Source organism: Hemiscyllium ocellatum, chromosome X, assembly GCF_020745735.1.
Source record: "Hemiscyllium ocellatum isolate sHemOce1 chromosome X, sHemOce1.pat.X.cur, whole genome shotgun sequence".
Classification (NCBI taxonomy): Eukaryota; Metazoa; Chordata; class Chondrichthyes; order Orectolobiformes; family Hemiscylliidae; genus Hemiscyllium; species Hemiscyllium ocellatum.
In genome coordinates this window covers 15,107,277-15,125,928 of record NC_083453.1, presented here as the reverse complement: position 1 = coordinate 15,125,928, position 18,652 = coordinate 15,107,277, and the positions used below count along the sequence as shown (strand labels likewise).

The 18,652-nt window shown below is 41.3% G+C and overlaps 1 protein-coding gene across 1 annotated transcript in view; it reads right to left on the bottom strand.

Annotated features, from left to right (window-relative positions):
* Positions 1–2,664: 2,664 nt before the first annotated feature.
* pa2g4a (proliferation-associated 2G4, a) overlaps positions 2,665–18,652 on the bottom strand; it is a 28,378-nt gene continuing 12,390 nt past the window's right edge. Inside the window, exons 7-13 of the mRNA XM_060820867.1 lie at positions 16,285–16,363; positions 13,698–13,776; positions 12,267–12,400; positions 12,001–12,095; positions 6,156–6,283; positions 4,933–4,992; positions 2,665–4,005 (exon numbers count right to left, since the gene is read on the bottom strand). Of these exons, the coding sequence (XP_060676850.1) occupies positions 3,940–4,005; positions 4,933–4,992; positions 6,156–6,283; positions 12,001–12,095; positions 12,267–12,400; positions 13,698–13,776; positions 16,285–16,363 (641 nt within the window). The 3' untranslated portion in view covers positions 2,665–3,939. The remainder of the gene's footprint in view (positions 4,006–4,932; positions 4,993–6,155; positions 6,284–12,000; positions 12,096–12,266; positions 12,401–13,697; positions 13,777–16,284; positions 16,364–18,652) is intronic.

Genomic DNA, 18,652 nt, shown 5'->3' with positions numbered 1-18,652 from the left:
GAAAAGAAGAAACTTCAGTTATGAGGGTCGATACTGTTCGCCTTGGAGAGATGACAGCTAAGGAGAGTACTAATAGATAAAACTTGATCACCGCTGCAAGTGTCTTATTGTTAACATGCACCTGATCCTGTTGCTGTGAAGCACCCTGATGAATAAGGCAAAGTTTTGTGGCTGTTGACAGAAACCTATTTGCAAATTTGGTGTGATCTATTTCAGTGATTAAATGCAGCGATTGGGCAACTTCAATTCACTGTTCGTCAGCTTACAGATATACCTGATCCAGCTAAAACAGCAATTGATATGCAAGGATTGTCTTTATTGATACCAATAATGAGAACCTGAAGTGATCATTGATTCAAGCATGTCCCTTTATCAATTCTCCTCTATATTTAACAAGTATGCAGCGAGTAAAGAAAACTGGTTTCCAGTGGTTGAAGGGTTAAACAAACTGAAGACAATCTGCAAAACCAAAAAGTGGCAATAGCAGTATTTTGGATTATAAATGTGCAGAGTCTGAAGTTCAAGAGAGAATTAAATAAATACAGTATTTGAAGGAGAATAAAATGAGAGGATTGGGTGATACTGGATTGCTGTTCAAAGAGCTAGTTTGAACTCTGGGCCAAAACAACCGCCTCCTGTGCTGCACAATTCTATTTGTGGATACGTGGCAGGAGGTGTGATGCACTGGTGGTTTAAGCATTTTCTATAGAGAATGGAAGCTTAGAAGGCGTGCCCAATCTCTGCAGGTGAAAGTGTGAGAAAACACCAAATCCATTGATATCAGATTATAGGTCTTGCCAACTGTGGTATTTCTCAAAACGTTTCAGTGGAATCTGCTAATAACCCACTGCCGAGACAATCTACTTTCAACTTTATGCAAAAACAAAAACGTATTCCAATTCTTTTGCTGCTATTTTATAATGGAGTCAGCATGCCAAACATTCCTCAGATAACACTTAATTTTAAAAACCAGTTAATGACGGAACATTGTGAATCTGCCACTACTGGGAAGTTCAAGGTTTCAAATCATCCAACACTGTTATGCTACATTACAATTGTTATACTTTATTTACTATAGAAAACTCTTCTACGTTTTATTTGAAGTATAGACTAAATTTAGATTGCTGTATAGGTTTTCTGCTGAGCTTCAGATTCAAACAGACCCAAAAACAGAACGCTAACAGTCAGCATTTCATAATTCTGGAAAACTGGCGTACCAATATGAACTGATTTAACCAACTGCTGCAATTTATGGAACTCCCAACACAGAACAACGCTGATTATCCAAACGACACTGGCGGGGAGTATTTTGTTCGCATAATTGAATGTTTGGATGATATTCGATCGTCTGAAATTCGGATAACAGGGGTTATCCTGCATACATTTACATATAAATTCCCCAACAGCAAAGACATTTGGCCATTGTCTGCTAGAATGGTTTCTGTCGTCAGTTATAATTTTGACCAAAATAGTACACAAAATTGGCGCAGAATTCACTAACAAAACGACTTGAGTTCCACACGTGGGCCTGCCCATGCTTTGGTCTCCAGGGCACATTCAGACAGCCAGTGACAATGATCCAGCGGAATCCCTGCGACTCTTCAGGACGCTTGCCACAGAACTCAAAACATCAACTCTGCTTTCCCTCCATTGATACTACAAGACATGCTGGAGTTTCTCCAGCTATTTGTTCTTGTTTGTCCCAGATCTCCATCATCTGCAGGTTTGTTTTATTGTAAACTGGGGCTAGTTAAACACAAATTATGGACAAGTTCATAAAAATCTACAACTTTAAAATCAAACTTGAAAGTATTTTGTAAGACAAATCAATGAAAGCCAACCAGTGTAGATTTAAAATAGAAGCTGTACTTGACAAATATGTTGGATAAATTGGACAAATAAAAAAAATGAATACAAGAGGACATACTATTAAAACAACAACAGGAGATATACAGGGCAAAATTCACCAAGGATAAGAAATTGCTCAGGAGGAAAGACGGGAGATACTCAGCTTATTTCCACAAGGCCATGGGAGGTTTTAAGAGACAATTCAAAATCTTGTGAGATAGAACTAAGTTCCACCAGTTGGAAAGTTAGTGTTGAACTGTCGCAAATTTAAAATTGCTACCAAAAGACAAGAGCTTGAGAGAAATTCCTATCAAAAGTTGCAAAAGACCAACTACCTCCAGGTGCAGTGTTTCCATTCAGGACAAAAGGCATCTGAAAAGCATTCCTTCCTGACTATCCACAAATATTGGTTCTCCTTAAAATGAGAAAAAACCCTTATTGCTCACAATTTTTTATTCAATGATTTAAAATGTATTGACTGAATAGCTGAGGTACCCAGCTGCATCACGAATAACGCTAATTTGCCACCAACAGCATATCCAGGGTTAACATCAGATCAAAGAGATGTACTAGGAAACATTGCAGTCTATGAAATGCTGTGCAGACCAAGGAGATAGCTACTGTATAGTTCAGAGACAAACAAGTTGAAAGCATTACCATGACAATTGCAATGGACAAATCTTCCAATGCCAAGAACTATATAGCATAACCAAAAACTACCTAAAACCATGGAAAGCTTTAGGGATCAGAAGCCATTGTGGTAATGATAGAGAAGTGACAGTAAAACAGATAAAGTAAGACAAACCAAGTACAGGATTAATATTCAGTTATTTATTTAATCCCCCACAGTGACCCAAAACAAATCATGGTATTACACTGAGCTCCTATCTCACACAAACACACAAAGTCATTGACGGCAAGGGCTAGCACAACAAGAGTCCTTATACCAGCTTTGTATGCATGCTGCATACTTTTTTTGGTTGTTTTAAATTTTAAAAAAGGTAGGGATAGCATTTTCAAATATCAACAGAACGATTGCCATTCTTCTGTAAGACACCAACTAAAAAAAAAATCAGGCAGAACCACAATTCATTGTTTTACAACATCAATCTGATCAATTCAGCCTGCACCCACAAGTGCACTTACAATCCTGCAAATCAGATCAGCAATAGTGAAAGTTCACCTTGCTCCCAAAGCAAAAAAAGGTCTCGGCACTCTGAACTGAGATTATGGACATGGGCTCAGAACTGGCTTGGTATCAATAGTTACTTGGCCCATTATTCACACAGGGTTAGAATTAAATTTAAATATTCATTTTTTTCTTTATAAAAAATGAACTGCCTAACCTCTTGGCAATCTCTAAATCGTTCTGAATAGTCGGAGATATAATCAATAATCATTTTGCAACGTACGTTTCAGTTTATCCTGAGCTGTTTCGAGTCTACTGAAAACTCTACTGGAGAAAAGACCACCCAAATTTGCAGCATTTTTTTCCTTTATAACCACAATAGATATTTGGGGAAACAAGCAACATTTCATAAAACAGGATACAAAAAAATGGCATAAACTGACTTCTAATAATCTATACAGTTTAAAATGGTTTAATTCAGGACTCAACACCCCCAACAGTATGCAGGTCTGTTCAATCAGAACCAAATGGCTATAATGCTGTCTCAACGAACATTAACAGCTGACAGTTGGGTGACTGTACCAACACCCACGGGAACCTACTACAATGCAAACAAAAATGAGGCTTGGTTAGGGTTTGAGTCAAGGGGAAAGAATATAAATTTTACAGATATCTTTCAAGCTGCAGTACCAATTACTCTCACCTCAGTTTGCTCATTTGGATAGAAAATATAAAACCATACAAATAGCACAAAGTATTTTTTTTTTGTTTTTATTTTTTGGAAGTAGTCTGCAGTCATAAATGCGAGTCCTGTGGTCCTCCCTCAGTGTAAGAATATAGGAGCTGGTGAAAAGGTCCCACGAGCTGCACACTAAACAGCGCTGGGGGGTGGGGCTCGCTGTCAGGTACAGACAACTATGTCAAAGGTCAGGTCAGTTCTGGGGTTTACAGGTTACAAGAGGTCAATCTCCAGCTTCATTCTCCTCATTGGTGCTGCCAGTAGTGGCACTGAGTGCAGATTGAGAAGCCTGGTGATGAAAAACATACAGGGGTGTTAAAATACTGCTTTAACCAACACATTACATGCATCACCATGAATCAAGCCTTTTCAAGAAGCCAGACTCTTAAGCTCACATTCTAGGTCAGGAAACGATAGGTACCAACAATCAGCTCCTTGCTGACCAAAGAAACTCCGAAATATGATTTAAAAAAATACCTTGCACACGGTGGCATTTCAATTATGAACAGAGTCCGATGGATTCCAAGAAAATGGTTATGGCTCCTCTGAATGTTTGCTACTGAGCTAATTGGTCTGAAACATTGCAGTAGTGACCATGATGGGCGAATAGGTCAAGCATTACTGTGTTTCTCCATCGTGGAAAGTGAGAGAGAATGGGGTCAGATTTCAGATACATGAAGGCACCTATTCTGAGATCTGTGCAAGTTGAGCAGTCACAATGAATTTAAAAATGAACTGTTAGATTCCTTGCATAATACAGTATAGCTACAGTTCTTCAGTTCATTCAGAAATTTTCACCAGGTGGAAACTCCACAACTGGACTTAAAGATCAATCTGTAGAAACCACAGCAGGATGTGTCATATTGTAATTACTGTAATGTGTCACATTGTATTGGCAGTTTACTTCATGTTTTAAACAAATGCACTAATTGTGTTAGCCTTCCTAAACTCTGGTCTGCATGAAATCCACCTTAAGAACGGACATTGTATGACAAGACGACACGGTCTTTAGTGAGCAAATTACAGTTATCACGCCACTCTGAAGAAAATTAGAATCAGTAAGATTGTAAAACTTTTCAAGGCTTAATTAGAAGACACAAGATCAAGGTCTCCTAATAACAACTGAAGGAAAGCCAACAGAAAGATTACAAAGACGATTGGAAATATCTACAAGCTTCCTAGAGGATTCTCTTCATTGAGAGAACATGCTACTTACCACCTTCTTCTTCTTCCTCCTCTTTTGGTTCCTTCGGCTAACAGAACTCTGAAGCAGGGCCTAGAAATGTTAAAAAAAACAAAAACAACTTCAATGCATATCACATTGGTAAAAAAGTCAAAATAAAAAAAAAATCAACTATAATTGTTTGTATGGCAAGACTCCTTTCAGCAGAGAGCAGAAATCAAAAGCAAAGTGACCATTAGACATACAGACTTAATCCTACAAATTTTATAGAAAGGCAGCTAACAAACATTTCCTAAAATACCAGTGATTCACAGTTTAGTGTGTACAGAGACACCCATGACTCATCAGGAGCAATAGATATGAGCTGTTTAAGTTTGATATCAAAAGGTTAAGTTTGATATCAAACTGTTTTCCCCTAATTTATCGAGTCACACAGCATGGAAACAGATCCTTTGGTTCAACTTGTCCATGCCGACCAAATTTCCCCAAACTAAACTAGTCCCATTTACTTGTGTTTGGCTCATAGCCCTCAAAACCTTTCCCCTTCAGGTACCTGTCCAAATGTCTTTTAAATGTTGTAACTGTACCTCTATTTCCTCATTCTACATACAAACATTCTACATATTGTGTACAGAAAGGTTATCCCTCAGGTCCCTTTAGGAATCTTTCTCCTCTTACATCCCCTAAATCGGAACCCTCCCACCCTTTGGAAAAGGCCTCTGCTATTCACCTTACCAATGCCCCTCATGATTTCATTAGCCTCTACAAAGGCCAGCAGAGTCATATCAGCTGCTGGCCTTGGTCCAACACACGGGGGAAAAAAAACTGTTTTACTTCAGAGACAAGATGAAGCAGCTCCCCTTGATATTTAGGCAGCATTCAGTGGAGTTTGACATCAAGAAATTCTAGCAAAACTGAAATCAACAGGAATCAGGAGAACTCTTATTGACTGGAGGATGGTTGTGAAAGTCAACTCGTTTCCAGGATATCATTGTCGGGTTCCACATGGTACTGTCCTATGTTCAACAATCTTCAGTTGCTTCATTAAAAAGTACCAAGTTTGTAAATTAGAATGCAGAAAGACTGCATTAAGTTTACAAGAAGTGTTTTTTGTTAAAACAGAGGAATAGAAACATTGGGGGAAAACACCTCAATTTATTGGGCATTTGGTTATATTTTTGTTCATATTTGATTCTAATTGCAAAGGAATTGAAAACAAAGGTCAGTCTTTAAAGAGGCTTCTTTACAGGACTTACCTTTAAGTCAGGGTCCTTCACATCCAATTCAGACTTGTACAGCTCATTTTCAAATGTCCCACTGGTGATTCTCATTGGGCCATTTGGCATGAGCAGCACGGTGAATTTAAACTGAGCCACATACTCTCCTGGAAAAGCAAACAAAATAGGTAATGAAAACACATCAGCTTGAATTCAGATCCTAACTAAAAGATAGGAGGTCAAATTTAATTCTGATTCAGTGATAGCTGATATAGTTACATGAAATATTTGGGTTATTTAGCACTAAGTATAACCTAATCACTGGTGTTGTGAAACTTTTCACAATCTACCACTTAAAAATTAAATGAAAAAGGTTTTTGTCCACCCCGTAGCCCTTGGGCTCAGGATGCACAGTTTGGGTATAGATGAGAATTGGCAAAAGGGAAAATGTTAATTGGGGAGGAGTGATTTATAGACCTTCTGACACAAACCATTCTGAAGATTGGAGTACACAGGAAGCAATAATGGGCCTTCTGAGAAAGGTGAAGTAATAGTCATGGATGATTTTTTTCTGATGAATCAGATTGGCAACATTAACCTGGAGGATGAGATCATAGTTCTTTTCAGACAGTAGGAGAGCACCCAAACTGGTAATGTGCAATGTGATAGGATTCATAGACCTCGACCCCTAATTAGTGATCATAATCAGCTGAGGAAGACAAGATGATTAGATCAAATAATACAAGTGCTTTAAACTTAATTTAGGGCAATTATAAAGGGCTTGAAGATAGAGCCGGCTAAAAAGTGATCTGGCATATTTTGGTAGAGATATGGCAGATCTCATGTTTCAGAATATCTACATCCCAGTGAGAAAGTGCTTCTAAGGGAAGGGCATTAAAAGGTTGCATATAACTGAAAGGAAAAGTGTACAATGATGAGTGGCATGTCAGAAGGTTGGATAAAATAAACGGCTACAAATATGAAGAGAGGAGGAAGAAAATAGAATGAGAGAAAGGCCACAAATATACCAACAAACTTGGGGGGGGGAAAAGAAGAGTGAGTGAGAGAGAAATGAAAGGAACGTAAAATAACAACCAAGACAAAAAAAACCGAGAAATTTAGAAGTAAAACCGAACAATCCTCAGGTACTTCTGGGCTTCATCCTAAAGCCTTAAAAATGGCTCTGATTTAGTAGATACTTTTGTTTTAATTTTCAAAAATTCCAAAACAAAAGGGTCCTATCAGATTGGAAAATAATGAATGTGACTCCTGTGAAATGAAGGAAGGAAGGAAATCAAGCAGAAACTCAAGGCCAGGGAGCCTAAAACCCACCTAAAGGAAAATACTGGGACCTATTAAATTGTAACAGGTTGTAGAAGGGTATTTAGAAAATCCTAATACAAGACAGAATCAACATGCTTTTCGGAAACAAAAATCACGTTTGACTCATTTATTGGAGCTTGAGGAATTGACAAACAGTGCAGATAAAGAACTGCCTGTGGATGCACTATATTTAGATTTTCAGGAGGTATTTGAAGGTCACCACAAAAAGGTTACTATAGAATAAGAGCTCATGGTGAACAGGCTAACGTATTAGCATGGACAGAGTTGTTTAGCTGGCTGGAAGCAATGGATGGGTAGAAGTGTGCCATTTTCAGGTTTGTAGGATATGATGAGTTTATTAAGTTGGAGAGAACAAAAAAAAAGTGTTGAGATCACCATTATTTATTACATAAAATAACATGGGATGAAGGGACTGAATGAACAGTAGCTCAATTTAATGATGATACAAAGCAAGTAAGACAGTACATTGTGAAGAGTACAAAGGAGTAGGTTGAGTCAACAAATGATGCCAAGCATAATGCGGATAAATGTTACAAGAATAGAAAAGCAGCATATTATTCAATTGGAAACTGCAGAACTCTGGATACCAAGGGATCTGGATGTGCTGATACATGAATCACAGGAGGTCAGCTTGCAGGGACAGCAAATTGAATATTGTCGTTCATGTAACAGTAAGTATGCTTTCTACTGTTGTATAGAGCACTGGTGAACAGTATAGCTTCAGTCTTTTATTTAAGGAAGGACCCATGTCAGAAGCAGTTCAGAGAAGATTCAGTGGACTGAGGAATTATCTTACTAAGAAAGTTTAAAAAATCACAACACCAAGATATAGTCCAACAGGTTACCTGATGAAGGAGCAGCACTCCAAAAGCTAGTACTTCCAAATAAACCAGTTGAACTATAACCTGGTGTTGTGATTTTTAAAACTTTGTCCACCCCCAGCACCTCCACATCCTTACTAAAAGGTTGAGCAAGTGGGCCTGTGTCCAATGGAATTTAGAACAAAGAGAAAGCTGACCTCATTGGAACACAGAATATCTTGAAAGGACTTTGACAGGTTGGGTGTGGAAAGGATGTTTGCCTTTGTGGGAAAGGCTAGAACTAAGGCCACTGGTTAAAAATTTTAAAGGGATCTCACATTTAAAACAGCAACAAGGAGAACGGAGGTTGCATTTCTTTGGAATCCCCTTCCCCAGAAGACAGTGGACGCAGGCACATTGAATACTTATAAACGGTAGTCGACAGAATCTTGACTAGCAAGAGTGAATGGTCACTGGGAATAAACAGGAATGTGGAGTTAAGGCCCAATCAGATTAATCATGATTTAATCAAACGGCAGATTGTGCTAGAGGGGCTGCATGACCTATTTAGGGTCCCAAGTCTCATGTTTGTACATTGCAAGGGAACAGAGACAATTAGTGGAGGGGAAAGAAGTCACCTTAGTACATGCTAGTGCTCACTTCACCTGTACAAAAAAAAACCTTCTGATCCCCCAAAATTTTGTTGACAGTTAACAAAACATCACCAGTATTTATTGTAGAAAAGGAGGATAGCTTGCCTGAAGTGCCAAGGAAATTATCAGTGGATCAGGAACAGGGATAGCGTAAAATTAAGCAAAGTAAGCTATCAGTAATAAGGAAATTAATGGACTTAGAGAGAGTGACATAGCCACTGTACTTGACAATTACCATCAGAGGGTGTTAAAAGGAAGTAGAGATTTTGGAGAAGATTTGTAGCTCAGGTTGTAAGTTTGCTTGCTGAGCTGGTAGATTTGTTCTCAGACATTTCGTCACCATGCTAGGTTACATCAGTGAGCCTCCGATGAAGCGTTGGTGTTCTGTCCTGGTGGCTAGTTGTGTCTTGGTCTGTTGTGGTGGGTGATATCATTTCCAGTTCTGTTTGTGACAGGTCGGTAAATGGGGCCAAATCAATTTGTTAATGGGAGTTCTGGTTTGAATGCCAGGCCTCCAGGAATTCCCATGCACAACTTTGTTTAGCCTATTCCAGGATAGATGCATTGTCTCAGTCCAAGTGGTGTCCCTCTTCCTCTGTATGGATACTAGCGAGTTAGTCACATCTTTTGGTGGCTAATGTATTCTGGTGGCTAATTTCCTGCCCATTTGTCCAATGTAATGTTTGTTGCAGTCCTTGCAGGTAATTTTGTATATGACTTTCATTCTGCTGGTTGTTGGTACAAGGTCCTTTAAATTCGTCAGGAGCTGTTTCAGTGTGGTGGTAGGTTTGTGGGTTACATGATGCCTAGGGGCCAGAGTAGCCTGGTCATCATCGGAGAGATATCTTTGATGTATGGCAGGATGGCTAGTCTTTGGGTGTGTTGTTCGGTTTAGATCCATTGTGCAGGAATCGGCGGACTAAGCTTATTCAAGAACAACTGGTATCAGATAAGTTAAAAGATTTTTTCCTCGGCTTCTTGTAGTTCCTGGGTGCTGCAGTATGTTGTGGCTCGTTTAAATAACGTCCTGATACAGCTCCATTTGTAGGTGCTGGCATGATTGCTCCTGTAGTCGAGTATCTGGTCTGTGTGTGGCTTTCCTGTAGACTCTGGTCTTCAGCTCCCCACTGACTTTTTGTTCTACTGTGACGTCCAGGAGGGGGAGTCTGTTGCTGTCTCTTCCTCTTTGGTGAACGCAATACTGGTAAGGATGTTGTTCATGTGTGGTAGGAGAGCACATCGTAGACAACGTAGCTATAATCAGAGTTCCCTAGATACAGGAGTTGTCCCTCTGGACTGAAAAATTGCAAGTCACTCCACTTCTTGAGGAGGATAAAAAAATAAAACCAGGGAGTTACAGATCAGTTAGCCTAGCATCTGTGGTGGGGAAAATGCTGGAGTCTATAATCAAGACAGGTAGGTCACGCTTGACAAATCTCATTGATTTTTTTTTGAAGAGGTAACTAAGGTAGCAGACAGGGGAGTAGCTATTGGTATTGTTTATATGGACTTCCAGATAAAAGACAGTTGTTAACTAAAAGGTAAAAACCCACTCAACTGAGGGAAAATAACAAACATGGCTAGGAAATTGACGGAGTGGCAGCCAACACAAAGTGGATAGGCACTCAAATTAGCAAGAGGCAACTAGTGGTGTCCCACAAGAATCTATTCATGTTATTTATTAACGATTTATGACATGGAAAATCTATATCCAAATGTGTTGATGACAAAGTAAAGTGTTATTGTACAGTGCAAATGATAGTCTATCAATATCTCTTTGTAATTTTATGCTAAGTCACTGAGTCATCGAGATGTACAGCACGGAAACAGACCCTTCGGTCCAACTCTTCATGCCGACCAGATATCCCAACCCTTCCGATTCATATACCCATCCAGATGCCTTTTAAATGTTGCAATTGTACTAGCCTCCACTACTTCCTCTGGCAGCTCATTCCATACATGCACCACCCTCTGAGTGAAAATGTTGCCCCTTAGGTCTCTTTTCTATCTTTCCCCTGGCACCCTAAATCTATATACCCTCTAGGTCTGGACTCCCCCACCCCAGGGAAAAGACTTGCCTATTTATCCTATCCATATGAATTAGCAAAACTGTGGCTGATTGAATTCAATGTAAGCAAGAGAGATGTTTTCCATTTTGGACCAAAAATGGAAAATCAAGGTACTTTCTCGGTGATAAGAAAGCAAACACTGTAGATGTACAAAGAGGCTTGCAGATTCAGATGCACAGATCTTTAAAATGTTACAAACAGGTGCAGAAAATAAATCAGAAATCTAATGGAATGCTGGCCTTTCTATCTAAAGGACTGGAGTGCACAGAAGCAAATGTTATGCTGCAGTTACACAAAACCCTGGTTACACCCTACTCCTAGTTCTGAGCACCATACCTATAGAAGGATAGATCGACTTTGGAGGGAGTACAACATGGATTAATGAAAATTTCAAGGGTTAAGTTAGGAGAGATTATACAAATTAGGCCTGTTCTTCATTAAAGTTTTGAATGCTAAGGGGTGATCAGATAGAAGTCTTCAAAATATTAACAGGGCAGGCAAACTATTTCCACTGGTGAGGGATTCTAGAGGGCACAGTCTGAGAATTGGGGGACCAGACCATTTGTGGGACAGACGGACATGCGCGCACACGCACACCTGGATCAGATGTTAATTTTAAATCTGATAGATAATGCCTTTTGCTTAACAAAAATTTAAGAGGGATATGGAACAAAGTCAGAACATGGAGCTAGCCACAGATCAGCCACTTGGAACAGGCTTGAGGGGCTGAATGGCCTACTTCTGTTCACGCGAAATAATGTTAAAAAACATTTCTGCCTGCCTAGAGTTAGATTTTCTTTTGTTAAAGAGATCATTTCTTTTCCACTCCTGAAGCTACAAAATACCACTCAATTGGTTTCAATTATGCTAAAAACCATGGGTTATTATTACACTCAAGTATCCATGTGAGCAAAATGGCTTCATTCGACAAGAGAGAGCACCTATACTAATTGTTCAGGGGATATGAAGTTTTACCTTTAATTTGTTCAATGAATATCGAGAGTTCAGAGTATCTCACCTTCCTTTTCATATAGCACATTGAATGGCTGAAGGAGTTCATGCTTGGCGCATTCCATAACCCCCATCTTGGCTTTTTTCTCATCTTCAAATGCCCTTCGAAAAGACAAGTCTTAATTTTACAGGCATTCCACCAATGTCTCAAATGGTAAAAGCTCAAAAGTTCAGATTTTTCTTCTTCTTAAATAAGCCTACACATTAAATTGGATTAAATTAAGTTATATTAATTTAACCCCGTTAGATGAATATGCTAGACATCAGACATACCTCAGAGTGAAGGGCATTGCATCAAACCGTCTTTCGACCTCCGAAAAAAAGGCACGAGATGTTTTCATTTTTAAACCATATTGCTGTGTTGGGTCTCTCTTGTACACAGTTGTTCTCTGACCTGCATCCTTTGCCTGAAGACATACCATAGTTATGAGGTGGATTTATACAAAGCAAAGCATTCACATGCATTTAAGAGTAAAGGCAAAAATCAACTCGACATCACTCTTTCGGGAGTAGTTAAAGCACATTTCACCATCACACTATCCCAAACTATTTGATTAAATTCAGTTTTCACAAACATTATGCAATTTCTCCCCCCTCTTTAAACCAAGGCCACCTAGGAGTTTAGTTTTGCACTAGGCCAATACATAAGACTTGGGTTAGTTGTCCAATTAAACACCCCCTGCAGGAGGGAACCAAGAATTACAGAAGCTAAGGAAAGGTCATAGAGAAATTCAATAGTACGAGGTTAGGTCTTTGCAACTGTGTTTGCTACAATTAGGTCAAGCATTTAATCAAAAAGCAGAAAGGGGCACTAACCAAATATTCATGGTATAATAGAAAATGTGAACAAGTACCCCAAGTCCTTTAGTGTTGCAGCTTTATGCAGTTTAAATATATGCTGTTCTTTTGTTCTCCACTGCAAAATGAACAACTTCACATTTGCCCACATTAACCTCCATTTGCCAACTTTTTGCCCAATAACTTAAGGAATCAAGTCTCTCTGTAAGCTGTGCATCACTTTCACAACCTGCCTTTTTATTATTCTTTTGTACCAAACTTGCAGGCGATATTTGCTTCCTTCCAAGTCACAGTACCATAATCAGTTACGATCCCAACACTGATCCCCACGGAACCCCATTGGTTCATAAGCTAATCCTTGATCTACACCAATATACTACATCCAACACCGTGGGCTCTTAGGACTTAACATGCTGTGAGGCCTTATCAAATGGCCTTCAGAAGTATGAATACAACACATATATTGGTCCTCCTCTATCCACTCTAGCTGAGACTTCCTCAAAAAAGAAACTCCAATAAATTAGTCAGACAACTTTCCTCTCATGAACCCATTCTGACTCTGCTTGATTAGATGATTTTCCAAATATTAAATTACTTTAATTCATTTTAATACTTTTCCAACAATAGACATGAAGCTAATTGGCCTATATAGTTACCTGGTATAGGCTTCCCTTCCTTTTTGAATAGGGGTGTCACATTAGCAAAGGATCTCTAATTAAACATTAGATTTACTGAAGCAGTTAGAAGTCTAGCAATTTTTGCATAGCATATTTTTTCATAAATTAGTCTCATGAAATTTGAAAATTATGTCATAGTTTTGCATCACCATAATTCCAACTAGTAGCTAACCTTTCACATCAGTATCGGGCAAACAGATTCAAAGATGGTTATAAGCTCATTCCTCACCTTGCCTTCACCGGTACTTATTAACACATCAACAGCATAAACTTCGTGAACTTCAAACGCCGTCTTTTCATGGTCTTTCCTACATAAGGAAAGGAACAAGCAGTTATTCTACGTTGGACAAGCAATCTGACAATCTAGAAAGTAATGGAAAAGTCAAGAGGGTGGCGAGGTAGAACTGTGTGTTGGTGAGCACACATTTATAATTCAACATAATGCTTTTCGATGATACTGCCAAGAGGAAGCATGGAAGTCAAAAGAGTGAAATGTTATCTCTAGTAAAACAATGAGAGTAGAACAAAAAGGCACATCCAATTTGACTTTAAAATATATATTAGCCTGATTAGAATATGGAATTATCTCCCATAAATTATCGTTGAAAGAGTCCTTATGTATTTTTCAGGGACATTTGAAACTTTGAAAATAAAGAGTTATGGAAAGAAAGCAGAAATGCAATGAGTAATAAGGGGAAGCAGCAGCTTAGACTTGGATGGCCGAGTGAATGCTACAGAATTAGAATAGGCTGGAGAGGATTCAGAAGAGAATTACCAGAATGTTCCCAGGTGTGGAAGATTTGAGTTATAAAAGAAAGGCCGGGACTTTTTCTCACTAGAGCGTAGCAAGTGGAGATGTGACCTTATAGGTGTTTAAAATAGAGTATAGATAGGGAAGAGACACCAACCATTAACCCTAGAATGGGGGAATTTCAAAACTAGAGGGCATATTTTTAGGGTGAGAAGAGGGAGATTTAAGAAAATGGAGGCAATTTTTTTTTGAAAAGTAGAGGGTGGCTTACATGTGGAATGAACTTCGAGGAAGTGGTGGATGAGGGTACAATTACAACATTTAAAAGACACTTCAGTAAATACAAGAATAGAAAAGGTTTGGAGGGATATAGGCTAGGAGCAGGCAGGTGGGACTAGTTTAGTTTGGGATCACGGTAAGCATGGACTGGTTGGACCGAAGGGTCTGGTTCTGTGCTGTATGACTCTACAACAGGACCACAATATATTCAGATACTCTGTTTGTAAATGCACCCTCCATTCAACATTCTCTCAAAAAGACAGGCATGCAAACCTATTCCAACACCCCACTTCACTTAAGGGCAAACAAGGCAGCTCTACTCAACCACCTTACAAAGCTAATAACTGAAATAAAAGAGTAGCCATACCCATTCTTAATCCCAAAACATTATATTACAGGATCACGGTTGATCTTTGATCTCAATTCCATTTTCTTATCTATTGGCTCACTAAGTATCAAAAAAGTCTCCAGTTTAAATATACTGAATGTTGGGGCAGAGAACTCAAAAAAAATCCCTTTGAGGAAATGTCTCCTCATTCTAAATGATCAGCCCTGATCCCAATACTTTGCCCTGTGCGAAATAAAAACAATTCCAAAGCAGTAAGCTGATTATTTAAATTAGCAATTAATTAAAAAATGAGCATTCAGAAGTAGTAAGCAGAGCTATTAAAACCATTTTGTTTTGCCTTTTCAGCTAAGCAGATCTCGAGAGACTGATCATGAAACTGGGAGGGGGAAGGGGATCAGAGCAGAGTTCTCTCCCTCCCACACTCTTTTCTTGTATCCTTCAGCTTGCGTATGTGCAGTCCTTCCACCCAGAGGACATCTTGCACTGGGTTCTCATCCACCACTGAGACAAAATAGTCTCACCTGCACTCCCATGTGCACAAATACACACCTTACCCACCCTAGTGTGTGTGCATATATCTCTCTCCCTGTATATAAGCTCACTCTTTCCGCCTTCCACAAATCTGCCCTAAGCTAAAACAGACATCTCTTCCATCCCCATCTGATGGATCATTCTCTACCCCCATCCTCCCAACTCAACAAAACTGCCCACTCCCCATCACGTCAAGACACATCCCTGCATTGCCTCCTGACTCGCACATGTAGTGCAGATTTGTGTAGCCTGCAACACCATCTGAACTCTAGTTCATCCAGGATCCAATGCCAGCTTCCTGCAGAGACTCTGGTATTTCCCAGACCCATTTCCAAACTCTGAGTTTGTTACCTCCTGAGCTGCTCACCAACTCCCAGCCTTGCCCTGCCCCCTGGCCAGCAGGCATCCTGTCCCTTGAAGTTTACCACCTGCACTTCTTCGCGTCTAGGCATCAGGCTGCTCACAAGTCTCCAAATCAGGCGTAATAACTGGTTGTTTGCTGCTGCCATCTACTGGTGAGTCAAAGGTGGAAGAGAAATGGCCTCAGATTGGAGGAGCATTTCCTTACCTTGGAACATGGGTGAAAGGCCATAAGGACCACTCTGTGGGCTATAATCCAGCCTGCCAATTGCCTGAACAAGCTTAGTTTGAATTGATGGACCAACGTTTTTTTTAAACAGGCTGGCTGATGTCTAAACTACCATCAGCATCCTAACATCACCCAGCAAAATACACAACTAATTCAGCGCAACACCCCCAAAGAAGCTGTCAGTATAGTGCAGCAATGCCACTTCCCAGATTAAATTTTTTTGAACATTTCAATTAAAATATAATTATACAGATAAATAAAACAAGCAACTGAAGCACAAGAAAACCTGCCATGAATATCTTCTTGATCACACTTACTTTTGCTGATCCGTAGGGTTCTGAATGATTGTTTTCTCCCCGTCAATAACATGCTGTTTCAGTTGATGTGATAGCATACCTGAAAGGAAGAAAAAGCTCAAGTTCTGGTGATGTCAAAAACAAGCCTGCATTCGTATAGTACCTCACTACACCTCCAGAGCTTCAACTAAATGCTTTTTTGCATTCAACAATGTTGTTCTGCAAGCAACAAGTACAAGATTTATAATCAGGAAGAGAAATGAATGTCCAGTTAAACCATTTTGAATGCACTGGTTTAGAATGGAATCTTGGCCAGGATTTTAATCTCTGCATAGGTCATGGAGTTTTAACACCTGGGCAAGAGGGCTAGGGTAAAAAATGAGGTCTGCAGATGCTGGAGATCACAGCTGAAAATGTGTTGCTGGTCAAAGCACAGCAGGCCAGGCAGCATCTCAGGAATAGAGAATTCGACGTTTCGAGCATAAGCCCTTCATCAGGAATGAGAGAGAGTAGCCAAGCAGGCTAAGATAAAAGGTAGGGAGGAGGGACTTGGGGGAGGGGCGATGGAGGTGGGATAGGTGGAAGGAGGTCAAGGTGAGGGTGATAGGCCGGAGTGGGGTGGGGGCGGAGAGGTCAGGAAGAAGATTGCAGGTTAGGAGGGCGGTGCTGAGTTGAGGGAACCGACTGAGACAAGGTGGGGGGAGGGGAAATGAGGAAACTGGAGAAATCTGAATTCATACCTTGTGGTTGGAGGGTTCCCAGGCGGAAGATGAGGCGCTCCTCCTCCAGCCGTCGTGTTGTTATGTTCTGCCGGTGGAGGAGTCCAAGGACCTGCATGTCCTCGGTGGAGTGGGAGGGAGAGTTAAAGTGTTGAGCCACGGGGTGGTTGGGTTGGTTGGTCCGGGCATCCCTGAGGTGTTCTCTGAAGCGTTCCGCAAGTAAGCGGCCTGTCTCCCCAATATAGAGGAGGCCACATCGGGTGCAGCGGATGCAATAGATGATGTGTGTGGAGGTACAGGTGAACTTGTGGCGGATATGGAAGGATCCCTTGGGGCCTTGGAGGGAAGTGAGTGTGGAGGTGTGGGCGCAAGTTTTACATTTCCTGCGGTTGCAGGGGAAGGTGCCGGGGGTGGAGGTTGGGTTGGTGGGGGGTGTGGATCTGACGAGGGAGTCACGAAGGGAGTGGTCCTTGCGGAACGCTGATAGGGGAGGGGAGGGAAATATATCCTTGGTGGTGGGGTCCGTTTGGAGGTGGCGGAAATGACGGCGGATGATACGTTGTATGCGGAGGTTGGTGGGGTGGTAGGTGAGAACCAGTGGGGTTCTGTCTTGGTGGCGGTTGGAGGAGCGGGGCTCAAAGGCGGAGGAGCGGGAAGTGGAGGAGATGCGGTGGAGGGCATCGTCGATCACGTCTGGGGGGAATCTGCTGTCCTTGACGAAGGAGGCCATCTGGGCTGTGCGGTGTTGGAACTGGTCCTCCTGGGAGCAGATGCGGCGGAGACGAAGGAATTGGGAATATGGGATGGCGTTTTTGCAGGGGGCAGGGTGGGAAGAGGTGTAGTCCAGGTAGCTGTGGGAGTCAGTCGGTTTATAATAGATGTCTGTGTTGAGTCGGTCGCCCGAGATAGAGATGGAAAGGTCTAGGAAGGGGAGGGAGGAGTCTGAGACAGTCCAGGTGAATTTCAGGTCGGGATGGAAGGTGTTAGTAAAGTTGATGAACTGTTCAACCTCCTCGTGGGAGCACGAGGCAGCGCCGATACAGTCATCGATGTAGCGGAGGAAAAGGTGGGGGGTGGTGCCAGTGTAGTTGCAGAAGATGGACTGTTCCACATATCCTACGAAGAGGCAGGCATAGCTGGGGCCCATGCGGGTGCCCATGGCAACTCCTTTAGTTTGGAGGAAGTGGGAGGATTGAAAAGAGAAGTTATTCAGGGTGAGGACCAGTTCAGTCAGTCGAAGGAGGGTGTCAGTGGAAGGGTACTGGTTGGTGCGGCGGGAAAGGAAGAAGCGGAGGGCTTTGAGTCCTTCGTGATGGGGGATGGAGGTGGACAGGGACTGGATGTCCATAGTGAAAATAAGGCGTTGGGGACCGGGGAAGCGAAAATCCTGGAGGAGGTGGAGGGCGTGGGTGGTGTCCCGAACGTAGGTGGGGAGTTCTTGGACTAAAGGGGACAGGACCGTGTCGAGGTATTGGGAGATGAGTTCGGTGGGGCAGGAGCAGGCTGAGACAATGGGTCGGCCGGGGCAGGCAGGTTCGTGGGTTTTGGGCAGGCGGAAGGGCTTCATCTTAACTGAAATACTCAATTCAGCACTCTTGCTCCTCCCCCACCATGACCACCCACCCCAACCAGAGTAGTTAGTCGGAAGCATTCCTGACCAAGTTGAAAGT